The sequence below is a fragment of the Pelecanus crispus genome, chromosome 6 (assembly GCF_030463565.1).
Source record: "Pelecanus crispus isolate bPelCri1 chromosome 6, bPelCri1.pri, whole genome shotgun sequence".
Lineage (NCBI taxonomy): Eukaryota > Metazoa > Chordata > Aves > Pelecaniformes > Pelecanidae > Pelecanus > Pelecanus crispus.
This window is the reverse complement of record NC_134648.1, coordinates 36679762-36700853: the sequence shown is the minus strand read 5'-3', so window position 1 is coordinate 36700853 and position 21092 is coordinate 36679762. Positions and strand designations below refer to the sequence as shown.

The window sequence follows — 21092 nt, the reverse complement described above, 5'->3', positions numbered from 1 at the left end:
ATTTAAGCAAAGGGGTTTTTTCCATTTTCTTGTGCTGTACCATACCTTGGACTGTATGGTGTCAAAACTGCCTTGATTAGACATAGCTGTGAGATTTCTTTTCTAGACAACCACTGTTTTCTTTTTAAATCCAGTAGCAAGCTGCTCACCAGCGTACAATGTGTAGTATTTATTTGTTTGAGTTTTACTACTTAAATCAGTTTGAGAAGCCAGACATTCGTTTGTATTCTGTTACACTAGTAATAACAGTCAGTGCAACTGCTCTCTAGCTTCAGCTCCCAAAGCAGTCTAACTCTTCAGAGTCAGCTTCAGTAACAGAATCTATGGAAAATTAGTCTAGAGTCTGAAATAGTAATAAATTAAAGTAGATCAAAGCTTTTATTACAATTGCTATTATGGCTTTTGGAGTAATCACTGATGTAAAATGCCATATGTGTGGTCTAATTTACATGCATCTCTATCAGACAGTGTCTGTTTTAACACATGGAAATCAGATTAGATATCCACAGCAGTGTCAGTATCAGTAACGTATAGCTCAAACGTCAGTGGTTTCCCATCACTGCTCCCTACGTTATCTGCCTGTTTTTCCAGCTTTTCAAATGCAGTTTTGTAACATGGAAACAAATTTTTTTGCTAAACATAATTACCATAAAGTTTTTCATTTAAGAGCTGGAGGGGAGAAAGAATGTCCTTATTCACAGTATTTTCCATATCCCTTTCTCATCTATGAATTTCCAAGATTCAGTGCTGATAGGAGCCCAGCCAAATTAATATTCTATTCTCAGGCACATAACTGCCGTGGGGAGGCTGGAGGTTGTGCTGGACCTTGCAATCCAGATTGCCAAACTCAAGACGGCACTAAAGGAATCTTATCCTTTTGAGCCTTTGAGGCTCAAAACAAAATCCTAAACGCAGATCTCTTCCTGCATTTGTATTTCTGATCACTTTCAAAAATAATTTCTAACTTGGGTTTGACAGTATAGTTCTCAGTGCAGCATTTGCTCAATTCCAGCCTTTCCTTTCCGTAACTTAGGAACTCTCTGAAAACATCACATTATTCATCCATGATGATTCTGATTTCACTTTAAGGATTCTCCTCAGAGTAATATAGTCCGTGTTTCTGCCTCAACTCAAAGGCAGAAGCCTAGCTCTTCATATAGTAAGTTCACTGCACTGATATTTACTGCTCAGATGGATTCATGGTCTGAAGCTTTATTTTCCTTACAGCTGTTGCTCCCTAGTTGGAATCTTAAAGTAGAAGAGCTTTATTCATTTTTATACTTGAAAGTATACAAGTCTGAGGTTTTGGCTGAATACTGTATACATCAGTGACTAGAATATACAACATATATAAGATTATTGTTACCTGTGTTTACTAGGTTTTACTCTTGTACTTGAAGCCCTTCAAATTTGTTGCTTCTAGCTCAAATAAAAATGTTAAGCTTAACTAAAATCAACTACTTTGCAGTTATGCCAGTGCAGAAATTCTGATTGGACTACATGGGGAAATGTATGTTTTGTTCCTGCTCATATAGTTAAAAAAGTAGTCCAACCATTCACTTTAGAATGTTAATAACTATAAAAATCTCCAACCAAAATTGCTGGCAAACGCCAATGGAAAAAGCTGAAAATTAACTTTAATGACTTAAAAACATAAGAAATGGGGTGATGGCCTTTTTTTGACTCTTCAGGCCTGAAGATTCACTGGCCAGTTGATTGGTGGCTTTTGAAGATTATCATTGTTTTGGTTTTGTTGTTACTGTTTTCATGTGTTCATATTCTTTTAACATAGAAATGCAAGGAATGTTACCTGTGTAGTCAGCTTCCAGGAAGATAAAATTGTACGCATGAAATACAGGTTGCAGGCTTTGTTAGCAATTACAAGTTTGATTCAAAATCCTTTGAAGGTCACTGGAAAGATGCTTTTTTACTCCCACAGACCTTGGATCAAAGGGATGGAGGCCTGTAGGCCTCGGACTAGGTAGGAGCAAAAGCAGCAGAAGCGAAAAGTTCCAAACAGGCCTCCCTTCCCCACCAACATTTGTTCAGACTTTGACAATAACTAGATGTTAAGAAAACTGAATTGTGTCTCCCAGTTGTAGCAGATGGGGTGAATGGTGACTACAGCTATCCCGCTTTCAGTTCAGGAGACATAGCTGTCTGCTGGAACAGAAAACGATGCCATAGCAGAAGGCCCCGAATGGGTACCAGGGAAGACTATATTGCATTTTCTGTCTCCATGTTAATGCAAACTTCATGTTTCATGCTGGAAAAACTTTTTACACCATTTTCAGGGGTACTGATTTTCTGTGTGTCCTTTTCGAGGCATATAATGAGTGGTGTTCACATATGCTGAGCACTCCAATTGCAGTTCAAATAAATGGCAGCTGAGGGGCTTTGCATTCTGTAATCACAAAGATATTGTAAAAATAAATTCCTTCATGTGTATTAGGACATTTTATATTGTAGAATTGAGCACAACAGAGAAGTCTGTAAAGAACTAAATAATTCCCCATTCAGAAGACAGTTTGGATAATGTTTAGTAAGTAAAACACAAAACTAGTTTTTGAACAGGGAGATTAAAATGAAATAGCCTTATCTTGTCTCATGCAGAAGCCCTGCTGAAAATAATTATGATGAAATCATAATGCCTACATGGAAAGGAAAAATGAGAGTTGCACGCATAACATCGATCTGATATTTCCTAAATGTTGCGTTTCACCTCAACTTTTCTTTGATTTTGCTTGTTGATATAGTCAATTTTGCTTGACTATATTTGAATGAAGAATTTATTTTAAAATTCTAATTTTGAGGGTCATGCCATTCAAGAAAAATAGTTTTCATTTTTTGCGGTAACGTGAAAATTTTGGAGTTTTTAATGCTGCATTGAAATTGGCTGTTGCTGGGTCAAGAAATAGAAATATGAAAATAGTTGAAATTTCATTTATAAACTAAATACTAGTAATAGAAATGAAACTTAAAAAAATGTCAGCCTTATTAGTGTATGTCACGAGTTGGAGAGTAATTTATGGTGTGCTTGAGGACAAGAATTTCTATACATCACTTACATATTTTTAGTCCATCTGATTGACAGCAGCTTAAAAAGCTGGTTGAACTGGAGTGGACAAGGAGTTTAAAAAGTCTTAATGCTGGTCAGATAGGATATAACTTGGGCATCTAGCATATACTTGTAAGGCTAAGTGATTCATCAACCGAATTGCCAGGGTGTGAGATTGTATGAAAATAGGCAAATAAATCCCATTTCTGTGGCAAACAACAGGGACAACAGGAATCTCTTTCTCTTGTATCTGTTTGGAAAGAAAATTTATTCTCTCTGCTTTTATTTACACTATCTACTTCTCAAACTGGATAATATTTCCAGGGCATTTGGGGATTCTATAAGATTTTCATTCATACAAATAAAAGATCGTGTTCACAGCTAATAATACAAGTAATAGATTTTTTTTATTTTCCAAAGTGCAGTGTTCCTAGAGGTTTCTTGTGTCTTACAAATCCCACTTGAATTCTGTTAGCACAGGTTAGAAATATGTGTTGGAGGTTGTGCACAAATTATTTGGCAATAATTTTTATGTCTTGATTTAATAAGGGCTTTAGCTTACACAAGATGCGTGTCCTTTCCATATTTGGGTACTATAATTAATACTGCTTCTCTGAACAAAACCAGTATGATCTTGAATAAGCCCTGAACAGCCCCTAAAATACCACAGAAACGTGCTGTCTTTCCAGTGTTATTCATACAGCATATCTGTATGCTGTCCCATACTCTTAAGAACACAAAATCCAGCTCATATTTTTTCTCACACAAATGTAAACATTTCATTAAAATTCCTGCGAAGAAATAAAAACCACTTCCTTTCTCTTTGCCTCTTTTTATTCTCAACTATCAAGCCTATGCTGCCAGATTGTAGTAGCAAGTTTGCTTTCCTGTTAGCTTCTGACCGGCAGTTTACTATTTTGTCTCCTTTTTTGCTTTATGTATCACAGTTCTTCCTGTTTTCTCATTCAATGAGGTGTTCAGCTTGCAACTTTAGTTGATGTGTAAAATTTTGTTTGAACACTCTGCTAGTAATAAATGTATTGATTTTGCATCTCCAGGACAAGGTCAGTTTCTGTTGAGACAATGACTAATCAGCATCTTATTTGCATCCCAGAAAAGTGCCCTTTGCCTTTTAATTTCATTTTGTTCCAAATATTGGATAATATCTTTTTTTTATATATACTGTTCCTGTAGAAGGAACCAATTCAGCCCTCATGTTTCTGCAGTGTATCCATCAATCCACTTCCACCATCCTGTTTGAACAGTAGTTAGAATGAACCATAATCTGACCATAAAATTCCATGTATGTGTTCACAGTCTGCTGGGAAACAATGATCAAAATTAAATACACCTTTATCTAAAGTGTGGGTGACTAGGAAAAACCTCAGAAAAGAGAACTCAATAATATAGGTATGAAGATATAAAGGCATATTCAAGATGTGAAAAATACTTTTGTTCAGTGTCCAGTCTACCATGCATAACACTTAATAAGTGGTAAAAATCTGCTCCTAAAATGATTTTGGCTTCAAATGATTTTTTGCTTATTTCTTCCCACTGACTCCAAATGAGTAATTCCATGTGTAGAATACTACATTATTCATATTTAAATTTTAGTGAGATGAATCCCAGCAACAGTGCTGCTCCTTTTTAAAAATGTGTTTATGAGTAATGTCTGCTGCTATCAAATTCCTTGAGCTCACTTTCCTTTCCCTTTCAGAGGTGTTCTCAGTATAACAAGAAAAAATCATTTGGTAGTTTTGAACTGACTTGAGACCTAATTCAGGATGCCATAAAGCATACTCTGAAGACCTTGCATATTAAGCTCAGTGTAAAAGTGCTGTTTGAATAGAAATGCATTCCTGAAATAGGAAGACTGCATCTTGTAATAGGATTATTTTATCCTCAAATACTTTGTTTTCTGGAGTACGCAATTCCATATATACATTTCCTGTGACATTTTTTTAACAATCTCATTTTTATATTCCGTATTAATTCAATCAAAGCAATTGTCTCTGTTCTTCAGATTAGATTTAAAACAATTTTTTTAATGAAACCAACCAATGCATTTCATTACATTTTTCAATTTGCTCCTAGTTTAACCTCATGTATATTGCTTAGAATAACAGGCCAAAATCAGTTTTTACAGGATTATTACACCAGTTTGAGAGATTGTTATTCATGGTTTAGTTTTATTTTACGTATGTATTTACAGATACTGATTAATGTATGTTGTACTCTTAAGGGGGAAAAGGTACTTTAGGCAAGAGACACCATGCAAACCCCTACAGTTATAAATCAGATCATGGTGATTTACAATCTCTTTAAAGCAGGCAAGTATTTGAGAGACCATTCAAATGGCACGTGCACAGATTATATTGTACAGAACTCAGATCATGTAATTGCTAATAAATCACATGTAGAAAAAAGCAGCAGCATACTATCCCACATCACACAGAATAAATTGTCTTTGTAAAACTGCTGAAGTTTCAGGGGGAGGTTATATGAGTTACGCACTTTCTCACTGACAGTAAGTTGTAGTAGGTGCAATACCTCATAAACAGGCCTGCCTGGTGTTTATGAGACAGAGGAATAGAGCTCGAGTTCTTAAATTGTGAACGGCTGCTGTGCTTTGCATACCCTGCTTCCTTCATTACAGCTTGGCGAACTCATTCCCTTTGCTGTACCTTAGTCCTCTGTGCCTGAATGTATGTTTGGGTTTCTGCTGGTGGTTCCACATTCTGCATGCTTTCCCAAAAGCGGAGCAATGTGCCTTCCCATAAATGATAAAAGATTATGGGTTAGCCTCCTACAGGCTCTGTGTTCCTGAGAAATGGGCTCATTCTGTTGGTGATAACTCGTGTTTTGATCTCATTGTTCTGAATTGTTCTTCATGTTGTAAAACTGAGTTGAAACGTACTCCCATAAGAGTTAGCTTTTCATAGTGGGCTGGAAACTCTTCATCTTTGTGTAGCAATTTGTTTTGTTATAACCAATGGCTTTTAATTGTACCTCCCATAATGAAGAGCTGACTTAATACTCTGTGCTAATCTTGTTATGACTTTAAAAAGGTAAGTAATTTCTCTAACCATTCCTAACAGTCATGATGAAGTGTTAAAGGGTTTTTCAGTTTTCTTTTTTTCTTTATTTTTCACGTGAATTTTTCACTTGTAGCATGAACTTTTCTTTGTCTTTTTCTATTTTTCTTGTAAAAAATTTTTTTGTGGACTGATTTTTCTTTGCAGCAAAACATACCATGTAGATTTAAATAAATCCAATTTAGTACAGTCATTGATTTCATTTTTCAGACCAATCATGATTGATAGATAGAAATTGTCAGCAGGACTCTTTATTTTACCATTCCCTTAATTTATTTTTGAGTACTTTATTTCACATTCTATTCACTACTTCAGCCTATGGGAGAAAGCTTACTCTGCATTCCAGCGTGATGAAATCACATCTTAAAGAACATAAAATCAAGTTTGCTTAAAAAAACAGAGTAATGTGAATTGAATGCTTTGGGTTTGGTTACATTCTGCCTGAACTACGCAGGGGAATGGTACTGGCTGGTAGCCCACTGTATCTTCTGCCAAGGTGCATTGTGAGCCAAGAGGCTGTAGAATGGACAAACAATAAATCTATACTTGCCCTGTGAAAGGAGAGACAGCCATAGGTTGTTATTTCTGTAACTACCTATGAATGAGAAGAAATATAGTAAGTAATACTACTAATCACTCACCCCAGTCAGTCATAGTACTACATGCAATGTAATATGGATTCTTTACTTAGCAGTAGCTGTGAAAAGCATACAGATTTTTTCGTAAATGTCACAAATAACAAAGTAGTAAAACATACTAATAATGAATATGATAAAAGGCCCTTAAAGCACATGACCCCATTTATACAAAGCTCCATTGCTGCTAAAACTGTATGTGTTAGAAAACTGGTGGGTTTTATTCAAAATCATATTTTACTGCAGTTTTGTTTTAAAATAATATTTAGGATATCAATGTGCAATTCATATTAAACAAACAAGTATTATGTAATAACTAATATTGATGTCAGCTGTGTTAAAACGTGGTTTGTATTCTGCAGCTGTGAGCATAGGTTGGGAAACGATCAAGTCTAGCTGATCAAGCCTTTTATTTTATTGTCATGGATTCCTCTTCCACAGCTGCTTTTAAAATTTGTGGGAAGCAAATTATTTCTCATACTGCATATGTTGCCCATCAGGTGAGTGATAACATGGAAACTGTAGGCTGGGTGTAAGCAATCAAAAAGTAAATTTAAAGTCCTCTGTGTGCACAGAATTAAAAAAATGACCTGTAAGAGGCTGCGTGTGAAGCCAGCTGTCTTTTGTTACCATTGTCATTTGGACACTGTAAGAGCAAAACTTTGTCAGCACGTTTTTTATATTAGAAGATTTGATCTGCAAATCTCAGCTGCTCTGTTCATTATAAATCTCTTGTTTTTGTCCATACACTAGCTCCACTATAGGTTGGAAGGGCTTAAAGATGAACTGAGGAGGAATAGAGGCTACAACTCGAGAGTAACTATTACTGCTCAAAGGAGCTGTTTTCCATTCGCAAACATTGCTTTGCGCTATGGGTTTGGGCTCCTTCTGTTCCTCCACTTTGTTGAAGACTCTCTCTTGACTTCCATTTTACTTCTTTAGCACTGTCTTTGTCTGCTAACATTTTTCCTCCTTCTCTAGTAGCTTTTATCTGTGTCCTTTGGATCACATATTTTACTTAGTTTGTTTTAGTAGATTGTTTCAAATGTTTGTGTTTTATATTTTTGGTTTTTTGCCTTTTTCTTTAGGACTATGTTATCTCACTGAGTTTCATTCCACAGTTTGCTGAATTGCTTGGTTATTTTGCAGCAGGGCCATTCCTCGTTTTCTCTTTTCATATGGTTTTCAGTGAGAAATAAGAGAGCCTCTTCCATTTTAAACAGTAGCCTTACACATATAGGCCCATGTCTCCTTTTGCACATGCCATCTTCTGCCTCGCCACGTCCACCCTGCTTCTCTCTCTCCCCCTCTCTCAATCTGTGCCTCTCTCTCTCTTGTGCTTTCTTTTCTACCATTGTACCATCTTTTTGGTCCAGAATTGTCCTTTGGTAAATTATAGGTAAACATTTGCTTCTTCCAAAGAGAGTTCATGTCATGCCTTTGAAATCTAGTAAAACAACTCTGGGCCAAATTTGGGCATCATTAATATTTTGTTTGCAGTTTTCTTATATAGTATTTTTGGTGGGAAGGAGGGAGGGTGTGGGTTTTTTCTGTTTGGTTTTTTTAAAACAACAGTTTTTTTCAGGGAAGGACACCATAACCCACTCTAAGTTGCAACATTACTTTCCATAAGTTATTCCATTACAATAAGTAGACTGTGTTGCGCTGTAGAATCCAGTTTTTTTATGTGAATATACATTTGGGGCAAGCTGCTGTGGAACAGAAGAAAGAGGTTTAGAAGCTGGGGAACAGTTAGTTTCAGCCTTAAATGGTTGTTCCTTTCTGAAGACAGCTTTTGGGGGGTTGAGTGTGTACCATTCTTCATCAATTGTTAGGTCATACATATTCACTTTCTAGGCAATTTTTCTGTAACTGCAAATTGAAACCATAGTCTGAAGGATAATCTGGATTCACTCCTTCACTTTTTCAGCAGAGACAAATGGTCTGCAGGGAAATTACACCCTCAGCATCACCTGTGCTATTCCACATTTCACCACGTGTACACCATTTTACTTTATTAGTCCTTTCGCTGAAATTTAGTAATACATTTGTCAATAAAGTAAAAAAGAGAAGGATTCCACTCATACTCTCTCAGAGGTTTGTCTTCCTGTGAAGTTTACTTCAGCTGGGGTTTTGCCCACACAAAAAGCTTTTTATTCAAGTGTTCCCAGCTCAGTCAGATGACCTGCCAGAAGATAGACTGCTGTTCAAATTAGTTCATCTAAAAACTTGCAACTTCAGTGTTATTATACACTGTGCTATCTTTCCAAACCTGAGAAGAATTAACAAGAGCTGATGCTTCAGTATAGATAAAGTTTAAACTGTGTTGTGTTTACAGGACTGATACTCCTCAAAAAACAACTCTTTTTTAAACCTGCATGGTAAACAGATGGAACTCTAAATATCCAGTGTTACTAGAATATTAGACCAATATGAATCCTCCAGTTTCCCTGGAGACAGACTAATGTACCTGGAATAGCACAGTGGCAGCTAAGCATCTAGGAAGAGGATTTGTTGAGAAACCACTTGTCATTCTCACACAGTTACTTTTTAAAGTAGAATTGCACTGTAAAATTTATACTGAACATAGTATTTCTTTTAACCAAACAGAAACAACTGAGTAAATTTATCTGGCTCCAGCCCGGAGCTGTTTATACAATTATGAGTTACTTATACAATTGCAAATAAATCTTTTTAAATTATCTTCAGGAACAACACAATCTAAATTGAGTATTTAAAACTCTTTCTATAATACCTGAAAATATCAATAATAGAATTTTAAAGCAGGTCAGGATAATATAGTTATGTTAGTATTTTGTCTAATCATAAAACAGGACCTAGATTCAGAGTTACTGTAATTACAATTGTACAAGAAAATGTGGATTTTCTGTTTAAAACTGGAGCTTAACATGTAATTTTAACCACTGCGTTCTTTGATTTTACTCTATTACTGTCCTTAGGCCATCTTGTTTCTTATGCAGGGGGAGGGTGTGGAATCAAATTGCTTGTATCAGATTCTGACCATCAGCTACTACCCTTCTGCTTAAATATACTTATCTCATGTAGAGTATGTAAGAATGTTGCTGAAAATATGTATAGCCTCTGTCTTAGATCCCAGGAGCTTGCCCATTATATCTCTGTACTTTGCATTCTTGTTGACTTCTGTAGCTCATAGACTCTGTGCTCTCTCTGCAGGTCCAGTCTAGGTGCAGCAGCAAGGAGAACATCCTCAGAGCAAGTAAGTGCTGAAACTTCATAGCTCTATTGAGAAACTCAGACTGCTCAGAAGACAGCAGATCATAGGCAGATGAGAAGGGTATGGTTGGGACACAAGTGGGTTTGCAGAAGAACATTAATAACTTAATACAACGAAATTCAGTCCAAAGAGAAAATAAAAGTGCAAATAGCTCGTACTGTTCATGTATTAATGGGTAGTTGCCTTTTAATTTTTTCTTCCAAGTTGTTCTTCTAATGACATGGAGGTCTGTGTTGTTCGTGGTGATGTATTGTTGTAAATGATCATGTGTGTGCAAGTTTTACGGGCAAAAAGAATCAACACTCAAAGACAACGAAAATGGAAATTCTCAAATTGAATATGTATGATTTTTATTTTCATACCTGAAGATGAAATTGAATGTTGGGTTACCTGAAACCAAACAAAAAAATGCAAAGGTTAAGAATTCAGATTTGATATAAATGACCTGTTCTTGAATTTGCAGAATTCCTTTCCTTTGTTTTATGGGAATCTTTCCTAGTCTAAAATTTGATCCACCATATATATGTGTGTGTGTGTGTGTGTGCGTATATATATAGATATGTATATGTCATGGTTTAGCCCCAGCCAGCAACTAAGCACCACGCAGCCGCTCGCTCACTCCCTTACCCCAATGGGATGGGGGAGAGAATCGGAGGAGTAAAAGTGAGAAACACTCCTGGGTTGAGATAAGAACAGTTTAATAATTGAAATAAAGTAAAACAGTAATGATAATAGTAACAATAAAATTAATAATAATAATATACAAAGCAAGTAATGCACAATGCAATTGCTCACCACCCACCGACCGATACCCAGACAGTTCCCGAGCAGCGATCGCTGCTCCCTGGCCAACCCCCCCCCAGCTGATATACTGAGCATGACGCCATATGGTATGGAATAGCCCTTTGGTCAGTTTGGATCAACTATTCTGGCTGTGTCCCCTCCCAGTTTCTTGTGCGCCTGGCAGAGCATGGGAAGCTGAAAAGTCCTTGGCTAGCATAAGCAGTACTTAGCAACAACTAAAACGTCGGTGTGTTATCAACATTCTTCTCCTACTAAATCCAAAACACAGCATTGTGCCTGCTACTAGGAAGAAAATTAACTCTATCCCAGCTGAAACCAGGACAGTATAAAAAACAACAGGAATAGGAAGTTGTTTTGGTGATTAGAGAGAAGGCTGTCAGGAATTTTCTACCTTAAGCAACCGGTTGACTTAGCTGCTTCAAAGCTAGAGCATTATTTTGTCATACAAAATGCTGCTTAATGTAAGCAGTTATTTTTAGAGCCGTCTGACATTTGACATTAGTGAAAGATAACTTGTGAAGGTCTGAGGAGTTGTTTAATGTCATTTACTTGTAATTAAAAAGTACTACTTAGTAATTTTAGAATTTAAAAAATAATTTGTTTGTCCCCAGTCTGTTTAAATGTATGATACCTCTAAAAGAAGAGTTAGTATTTGTTTGTAGGAAGAAATAAGGAGAGAGAAGGGTTAGTAGTTACACACGTGTCTGTCTTCCTTTCTTCATTAACATTTTTCATGCTAGTGTTAAACCTGAAGGGGCTCTATTTTTGAGTATGTATTTTCTTGGCTTCTCTTGCAGAAATAATGGGTGTTACTTTTGGTGTTGGACAAAGTTGTCAGAGATTACGGGATTTTATCTGTTTTCAAAAAAACTGTGTCAAAGAATGCATTTCTCAGTAGATTTTGATGGAGCCTTTTGGAACCTTTGGCTTAAGCAAATGACGTGTATTAGACACAGAGTTCTGAATCTGAAAGTAGTACTCTAGGCACCATTCAAAGCCTCTGAATTCATCCACATTTTAAGGGTTAAAGAGGTGAAATGTTCATTTCTGAAGTAGCTAGCAGTGAGTTTTAGGTAGCAGTAAACATAAATATTAAAGCACCTAATGGCTGTTTCATAAAGGTTGTTTGCTGCCACACAATTCCCCCAGCTTTCACTGCTGTGACGTGCTTTTTCCTAGCATCTTCCTTCATTTTTTCCAACTTTTCCTTTTAAGAAAATACTTTCTTAATTTATACAGTCAGGAAAAAGTTTTTAACATATATTGTGTGGAATCTGCTGGACCTGCAGGAATTATGGTGCTGCTAAGCAGGGTTTCTTTCTCTATGCAGAGGAAGGTATGGGAAGTTTGACTGTGTCTCACAAATGCTTTTCTTTCCTTTTCCTCATTTTTATGAGGTTGCTAACAAAATACAAGCATAATAATGGAAAATGTAAGCTAGTTAGGGACATCCCTGTTATAAAATCCAGGAATGCAGTTCTTTCACTAGTTACACTTTTATCTTACAATAGTTTAATTTGGATCATTTCTCCCTAGTTTGCTTATGAGAAAGTCATGTTTAAGAGTATGAAAAGTCTTAATATAGTTAAAATATAGCTCATCAGCTGTTTCTCTCTTCCTCAGTATGCCAACTGCTGTGTTAAGGAAAGGAATTAAGTCAGTTAGAAATTATTTGTGTTTGACAAATACGCAGTGCCTGCTTTTATCATCATGTTATCATCTAAATACGTACAAAGAGATTTTCCAAATAATTTCTTCCAGAATCTTTCCTGGGACTGGAATTAGGTGGGCAGTCTTATTTGTCTCTACTTCCTCTTAAAGATAGTTATTGTGTTAATGGCAAAAAATAAATTAATGAACATTAATGAACAGTGCAATGAAATTAATGTCTCCCACATAGAGAGACAAGCATGTGTCAGCGCTGAAAGAAGTTTTGTATATACAGATTGATTAAGCAACCTTCTCTTCTGAAGGAAAAGCTTAAGATTGCATGGTTGTTTTACTATTTTTGTATTTTTTATTAGAAGGCTGCACTTAAAGCAATAATCTGTTTTCTTCCAGAACGTAAAGGCATGTGCAGCAGCAAATGGGATATTTAGGTAGCTACTGCAAAGGAAAATCATCATTAGTTAATTAGTTGTTAATGCTATCTTATTGCAATTTATGTTGCTTTAGGAATATCATTACATATTACGTATAGAACATCATCCACTTTGGCTCTCATAAATACCTTCTTGTTCTAGGCAAATCCATTCAAGATATTTCTACAAATGTCATTTTCTTAACCTTTTGGTTTTTTTCTCTTACTCTTGTTTATGTATTCCTGCAATAGTTCCCTCTCTTCAATTGCTTATTTTCACTTTCAAAATCCTTCAAAGCTTGTTATCCCCTTGTTTACTCTCTCAGGAAGTATCACGAAATCAACTGTGCAGCTGGCTTCATTTTCAAACAACTTTTGTTGTATTTTCTCCCAACCTGTCTCTCGTACTTGGGAAAAGTAAGGTTCCATTAATCTTTACCAGTCACAAGCGGTGTTACCGATCACAAGTGGTGTCCCCCGGGCTCCGTTTTGGGGCCAGTCTTGTTTCATATCTTTATCAATGATCTAGATGAGGGGATTGAGTGCACCCTCAGTAAGTTTGCAGATGACACCAAGTTGGGTGGGAGTGTTGATCTGCTGGAGGGTAGGATGGCCCTGCAGAAGGATCTGGACAGACTGGATCGATGGGCTGAGGCCAACTGTATGAGGTTCAACAAGGCCAAGTGCTGGGTCCTGAACTTCGGTCACAACAACCCCATGCAACGCTACAGGCTTGGGGAAGAGTGGCTGGAAAGCTGCCTGGCGGAAAAGGACCTGGGGGTGTTGGTCGACAGCCGGCTGAACATGAGCCAGCAGTGTGCCCAGGTGGCCAAGAAGGCCAACAGCATCCTGGCTTGTATCAGGAATAGTGTGGCCAGCAGGAGCAGGGAGGTGATTGTCCCCCTGTACTCGGCGCTGGTGAGGCCGCACCTGGAATCCTGTGCCCAGTTTTGGGCCCCTCAATACAAGAAAGACATTGAGGTGCTGGAGTGTGTCCAGAGAAGGGCAACAAAGCTGGTGAAGGGTCTGGAGCACAGGCCTTATGAGGAGCGGCTGAGGGAACTGGGGTTGTTTAGCCTGGAGAAGAGGAGGCTGAGGGGAGACCTTATCGCTCTCTACAACTACCTGAAAGGAGGCTGTAGCGAGGTGGGTGTTGGTCTCTTCTCCCACGTAGTTAGCAATAGGACGAGAAGAAATGGGCTCAAGCTGCGCCAGGGGAGGTTTAGATTGGAAATTAGGAAAAATTTCTTTACAGAAAGGGTGGTCAAGAATTGGAACAGGCTGCCCAGAGAGGTGGTGGAGTCACCATCCCTGGAAGTGTTCAAAACATGGGTAGACGTGGCAGTCTGGGACATGGTTTAGTGGGCATGGTGGTGTTGGATGGATGGTTGGGCTGATGATCTTAGAGATCCTTTCCAATCTTAATGATTCCTAGTTTTTACTTTCATTAAAAAATAATCCAGCCACCAAGCCAGGAAACATGAAATTATTACTCTCCCCTTAATTGGTTTAGTGGCGGACTTGGTAATGTTATGTTAATGGTTGGACTGGATGATCTTGAAGGTCTTTTCCAACCTAAACGATTCTATCTATCTTACTACCTTCACTCAAATTATACATTTAAACGTCACTCTGTTATGGTGACTACAAAATCTTGACAATGGGTAGGATACCCACTAGCTGGAAACACTGTCTGCTGTCCTGACTGTCCAGTGATTTCATTGTGCTTCCCTCTATCCTTTAAAACCTTTTGCCTCCCATCTCACTCTTGGATTGCAAATTCACTGGGACCGTGTGCATTTTTATGTTTTATCTGTGCACTGCACATAGCATATTGAGATGTTTTTGTGGAGAACAGAATGAAGAGTGAATCTTCCTGAGTTCACAGTTCGTAGAACTGAGTTAGCCTCAGATTATCATCCTCAGTGTAAAATACTGCATCATCTTGAAGGGTTTCTGTTTCTGATTAACTGATCCTTTTATGCTCATCAAGACTTCTGGTATGTTTTTCGCAACAAGTAAGGATATACACTTTTGTGAACTTTTTCAACTGTAGATTGCATTTTGTTTTAAATCTCTCTTTTGATTCTAGTTGAATACAGTGTCTTCCCAGTGTCTGACATAAATGCTCAATAGTGATAACTAGCTAATTTAATTTACCCCAAAGCGCCAGATTAATTTCAGTAAAGTGGTTTGAAATGAACATTACTGTGTACATCTACACATTGTAGCATACTTAAGGTTGGTGCTCTCTTGTTGCAGGTCACAGTGCTGTTGACATTACCAAGGTAGCAAGAAGACACCGCATGTCTCCATTCCCATTGACATCTATGGACAAGGCCTTCATCACAGTTCTAGAGATGACCCCAGTGCTTGGAACAGAAATCATCAATTACAGAGGTATTTTAAGTTGGATCGTTTTGTGAGGATTATGGTGGTTATTTCCTTATTTTACAACCTTCTTAAGCATTTGCTGTCTTATTAATATTGTGAGTTGTCTGAGGCAGTACCTTCTCCAGGAGAAATTGCTTTAGGAAATGCCAATAATAGGAGCAGAAGTCTCCTTTCAAAGTCAGGAGAAAGTTGATTTAGCTCAGTGCTGCTCCCTGAAGGAGTCTGTAATGGAACTCTAATTAAATATATAAATGAATTTTCTTCTGGTCTGTGTTACATGCAACAAAGCTAAAATATAGAAGCCACAATTTGCCTCAGCAGTTGATATAACACTGGACTTTTGTAGATGCCCAGTAGCTTCAAGTTGTACAGTTATTGTTCACTCTGTTCTCTTACTGTGGGAGATTCTCACTAAATCCCCATTCCAATCTGAGATAAGTGATCAAATCAAAGTGATTATTGATTCCTGGGCACTTTTTTCCATGTCTATATCTTTAACAGTTCCTCTCAGTCTGTTTTTCCAGATCCTACTTGGCCTACTAGTCATTCCAGAGTTTGCCTCTTCTTCTCATAAATGTAGCATAATTCCCTTCTGTTCTACCACTACATTTGATCCTTTTCTGATACTTACTTGCATTTAATGTTTGATTTATTGAAACTTTATAATCGAGGGTAACTGTTATTGATTTATACAGTGAGGTTGTCTTAAAAGGCACCAAACAGCAGGCAAAATGTCAGACCTTGTGACTGTGTCTGTAGTCATAAATAAACGGGGATAGTTGAAGCCATTTTCTGACCTTAAAATGAATTAGCAGAGCACCTCTCATGTTTATTCAGCTAAACTATTCCTCCTCCTGAAATAATGTGTTCATAATGCATATTAGGTATCTCCCTTGCTTCTGCTATCCCTTACACCAGGCCTGGGCATTATCTGGGAGAGTGTTCTTGGCACAGAACAAAACCATGACAGGAAGCATGCTGACAAGTAATCCTAAAGTAGGTAGGGAAGAGGAAACCTCCTCCAGGGATTTCTCCAAAGGTAAGGTGGTGAGCGAAGGGATAGCGGAACCGTGCGCCTCAAGAGGCAAAATGTTTAGGACATTGGTGGACTCCAGATAGCAGAGAGGTACAAATGGTTTCTGAATGGGATATTCTGTCTTCTGACTTGAAAGTTCACAGTTTTCATGCTATTCACCAAATCTTTGTGCTGCTAGAAATCTTTGAGATGTCTTCATATTGACATAACTGGTTTAGCAGACTGTACATAGAATCACACCTGTGTGTTTAGTCACTGCAAGTGGAGATCAGCGCTCCTCTGTGCCTTGGTAACAGGAAGCAGATCTCTGAGAAGATGCTGGCTATCCTGCATTCAGAACAGCACCAATACTGGATCAACAAGGAATATGCATATTACACCCTGCACTTTCATAATGGTGTGCAGATTAGAAGAAGGCATTGAGGCGTAAATGCCTGAGCATAGCTATTAGATATTTTTGGATAGCTGTCAGTTAAATGTCTTTGCTAAGACAGCCCTTTGTGGACAATATGATGAGTCAGCATTAGGTACATTTAGTCCAAATAGATGCTATGTATATGACACTGAACTCCTGAAATAAAGGGTAAAACTCTGGCATGTACCTCCCTGAAAAATAAGCACAGCATATGTTTCTTTTGCTATATAAGGTACTGTTAAGGTACTGTAGCATTATTATTCTCTTTTTGCATAAAAATAGTTTTCATTTTTTAAACCTGTAGTGCAAAACTGAGTGAGAAAATAAGTTCTTGAATTTGGGTTGTATTGATTATAGGGAAAAACAAGTATTGATAAGCTGTTATTTTTCCTTTTTTTGTCCTTGATTCTATAAATATGTCTTATTCTCTTGTCCCTTTATCTTTCTTTTCATTTTTCTCCATCTTCCTATCTTTTACACTTCTAGATGAAAACTTACATATTGTTTCACAACAATTTTGTGTTGCTGCCATTGTGTTTCTGGACAGAAGCTGTATTTTCCCTAGAAGTTAATAAAATGTGGCTAAAAATATTTTTCTAGGTAGACAGAGAATAAGCATAATGCTCACATGCTACATGGATGTTGATACATATAAGAATAACATCACCATCTATTTATATGTATACAACAGTCTTTGTGCAAACATATTTATATCAACAGTAGGTAGCAGCCTTTCCATAACTGTAAACTTCTTCATTAAAACTATGGTGAAATCAGACAAAATCACAGTATATATAATTTCCTGCTGCAACATGCTTTGAACAAGCTTTCACCATATAATTTATTTTAAAATTAAAAAACATTCAAAATATGGACTAAGTAACAGTTTTGTGTTAATATGATAATGTTACCATACCAATAACAGAGTGGTTCTATTCAGACTACATGCTCTTCAAAATGTCCTTACAGAGATAGAATGGAGGTAATTGGTCTTAGCTAGATGCTTATATTCTCTATAGAGTTTTATATAGTCTAATTTGTCAAAAAGGCAATTTGATTGTTTCTGTTCTTATTCTACTACATGGGAATATGCTGTCAAGGTAAGAGAAGGTATTCTAGTAAACTTTATAATATCTTACTTGATATTTCATTTTGCTCTTCATGTTACCTGATTACTGACATCAAATTCAGGCTGATTCTAAGTCTGGAACATATTGATTATTATTCCTGGCACTGTTATTCCTTAAAAAATAATGTTCTGAGTCTGCTGAGATACTTCAGTTATGACCCTCTTCCCTCCCTCCCAAAATAAAAAAGTTAGATACATGGTAGGATCATCAGCTGTAGAGATAGATTCTTGGTTTAATATTCACATAATTGTACCAACAATGAAAATATTAACAAAGAGATATTTCTTCATATTTTTGCACTGTAGTGCAAAATTGCATCTCAATTTATTTTTCAGCAAGTATACATTTATTTTAGCACTGTAAGATTTCCTAATACATAGTACAAAATTTCAGGATTGAGCCTTTAGGAGACCTGCTAAAGGACACATATGTGTCTGTGATACTGGAAATTCAATTCTCTTAATCTACAGGTAGAAATCTCAAGATGGAATCTCATTTTCAGAAGTTCTTAAGTGATCACCGTAGTGTTGTACAGACAAATACATAGGATTTTTTTGTATAGGCATATATATGTATATGTGTGTGTGTGCATGCTAGTTTGCTAAATGTTGATTTTGAAGAATACAATGAATTAAGGACAAGGTTTTCATTTAATTATGTATTCATTTATTTTTCAGTTAATATACCTGCAATTTCAGGAGATAATAAAAATGTAGTCCTGGAGGTCTGAATCCTAACTAACTGTACTCAGAAAAGCACTGTTGTGCTGTGTTTGTTTTCTTTGTGGTTTTGTGTCTTGAATTAACACTGAGCTCCTGAAAATTATCTTCCAGGAGCACATTTTCTCTATAAGGAAAGTGAAATCTTTAAAGTTCTATAATTGCAAATTATTTCATTAACAAATTACCTAATTAATTTTAACCTGATTTATTTACATTACTAAACATATTACATAGTATTCATCGTCATAAAGAAAGCTGCTGAATGTTACTCTGTACAAGTAGCCAGTACAGTCCTGACTTTATTCTTGATTAAGTCAAGGCATACTGTAGTCCCTCAAATCTATTCTCTCCTAACATAAGGGGGAGGATGAGTAAAGTTATCTTTTGAAACATGACTTTCACATTGGTAAGTGTATTGCTCAGTGCCTGTATAGATCATTTAGCCTCTTCAATATTAAAAAAAAAAAAAAATGGACAGTCCTAAAACATTTTACAGAAGTGCAATAAACCGAAAGCGTATTTTCCACCTGCCATCATCAATATCTGGTATGAAGCCCCCAATTAGCCTTTTATTCCAGCTAAATGCAGTTACCTGAACATTGCTCCATGGGTATATAAGTTTAAGTTTTTAGACAGCATGATAATGATTATTCTTGTGAAACTAAGAAGAGGCAGAAGTTTAATTGATACTAAAAGCACAAAGCAGAGGCAATCCACAATTTATGGGCTTAAGCCTCAGAACAGAACAGTTTTTCTGATCTAGTCCAAGAGCCCTGTAACTTCTGTAGAGCTCGGACATTTTTTTCCACTGCTTATTCATTTTGAACTAGCTGATTATTTTGATAGCATTGCCTTTTCATATCACAGTGAAGTGCTACCAGGGCAATATTTTCAAAATGGGAGCAAATCCATCACCTCTAGTACAATACCTGTCTCACTGCTTTATCCTAGTACCAATACCCTGAGAAATCAAAATGCTTCACAGAGCTGTACCAGTTTCACCAGCTAAGCTTTAGAAAATACCCAAATTTGAAAAGTGAGTTTAATGTCATTCTCCATTTTGTGCTAGAATCAGAAAGCTATGGGCATCACAAGGGGCAGTTTGATAACAGTAAAATTTTGCAGAACATCTTTTGTGAATTACAATTAATCAAAATAAGGTCAAACAGTGTATTTCTAAAATAATTGCTCAAATAAAGGAGAGTAGAGAGGTACTTCACATAGTCCTTTAGTTGCTGACTTGTTTCATTTTAAATGCCTAAGGCTTCAGCAAATAATTCTTACATTTTTCTCCCCTTGATTAAATTAATTCCTGCTACTGGCTGGCTATTTATTACCTTCAAATATTGCATGGCAGAATGTCAGGAACATACTGTTCAACTTCGCTCTAATTGGTGTGATTTTGCATGCAGACAAGAAGTAAAATGAAGACACAACATGCCTGCTAAAATTAGGAGCATCACTTTTGTATGAGATTTTGTGCGTCTATGAACAGAGGGTGTTTTTACTTGGCCTTTGATAGCTGCCTTTTCTATGCTATAATTTAAATGTCTGTGTCTGCATTCTTTTTTTCACTGCAAGTGGACAAGCTTTCGTGGTGAGCTTTCTAATAACTTCTATATTATGTATCACAGACAGTGATACGCAGTGATGTACAGACATTAACAGCCATCACAAAGATGCTTTTCTAGTTGCTTTAACAGGTTTTATCAGCATTTTCATGGCAATACCTATTTCAAAAATGCAACATAAATATTTGCCTCAGGCTGAAAGTTGATATATATGGATGTGAGCACAGTGATATTATAGTTATTATAATTATAATTAATTACTAACTAAATCATTTTGTGTTAATAAGTAAAATATAATCTCCATTGGAATACTACTTCACTGGAGCTGAACATTTTCAAATCAAGTAGGGGCACTTTTTAACAAAACCTGTCCACTTAGTGTGCAACGTTAGGTCTTCTGCCTTCCCAGCAAATCCAGAACCACATCGATTTATGTATGTCTCTCTTTTTTGGCATGTGTGAAAGATTATAATCTCTAAAGTACGTATCCATGCAAATTCTCCTGACAAGTATTCATTCATGCATCCTCTCATTCCTTCGTACTTTCAGCTGGATATTGCCTTCCTGTGCCACAATGCACTATTATGCCTCTATTATGAGATGAGCTTCCCTTCTTCTGTTTAGATGTACTGGAATCAAGCCAATCTCAGTAGTTCTGACGCATGTGCCCCTTCCCAGTCCATCTAATCACACGTAATAAATCTTCTTTCTCACTCTCCCACTGTATGAAGGGACAAGATACATATTTTCCACTCTGTTCCACATCATACTAAAAAAAAAGCTCTTGCTGGTGCCGTAAAAGCAAACAAGTAGTGCACACTTGACTGAGGGTGAAGTCATTCATATCAGTCTCTACAGGGAGGCAGAGGCAAATTACAACTCATCAGTCATAGTTG

General features: G+C 36.8%; 1 protein-coding gene across 8 annotated transcripts in view; it reads left to right on the top strand.

Annotated features, from left to right (window-relative positions):
- The window catches only part of GPHN (gephyrin), a 314644-nt gene that overhangs the window by 244204 nt on the left and 49348 nt on the right, over positions 1 to 21092 (top strand). For 6 of the 8 annotated variants that reach the window (XM_075713210.1, XM_075713207.1, XM_075713208.1 and 3 more), the window contains 2 exons: positions 9984 to 10026; positions 15191 to 15328. In XM_075713210.1, the coding sequence (XP_075569325.1) occupies positions 9984 to 10026; positions 15191 to 15328 (181 nt within the window). Of the gene's footprint in view, positions 1 to 7541; positions 7605 to 9983; positions 10027 to 15190; positions 15329 to 21092 lie in introns of all 8 variants that reach the window. The other 2 variants (XM_075713206.1, XM_075713202.1) reach the window with 1 other exon arrangement.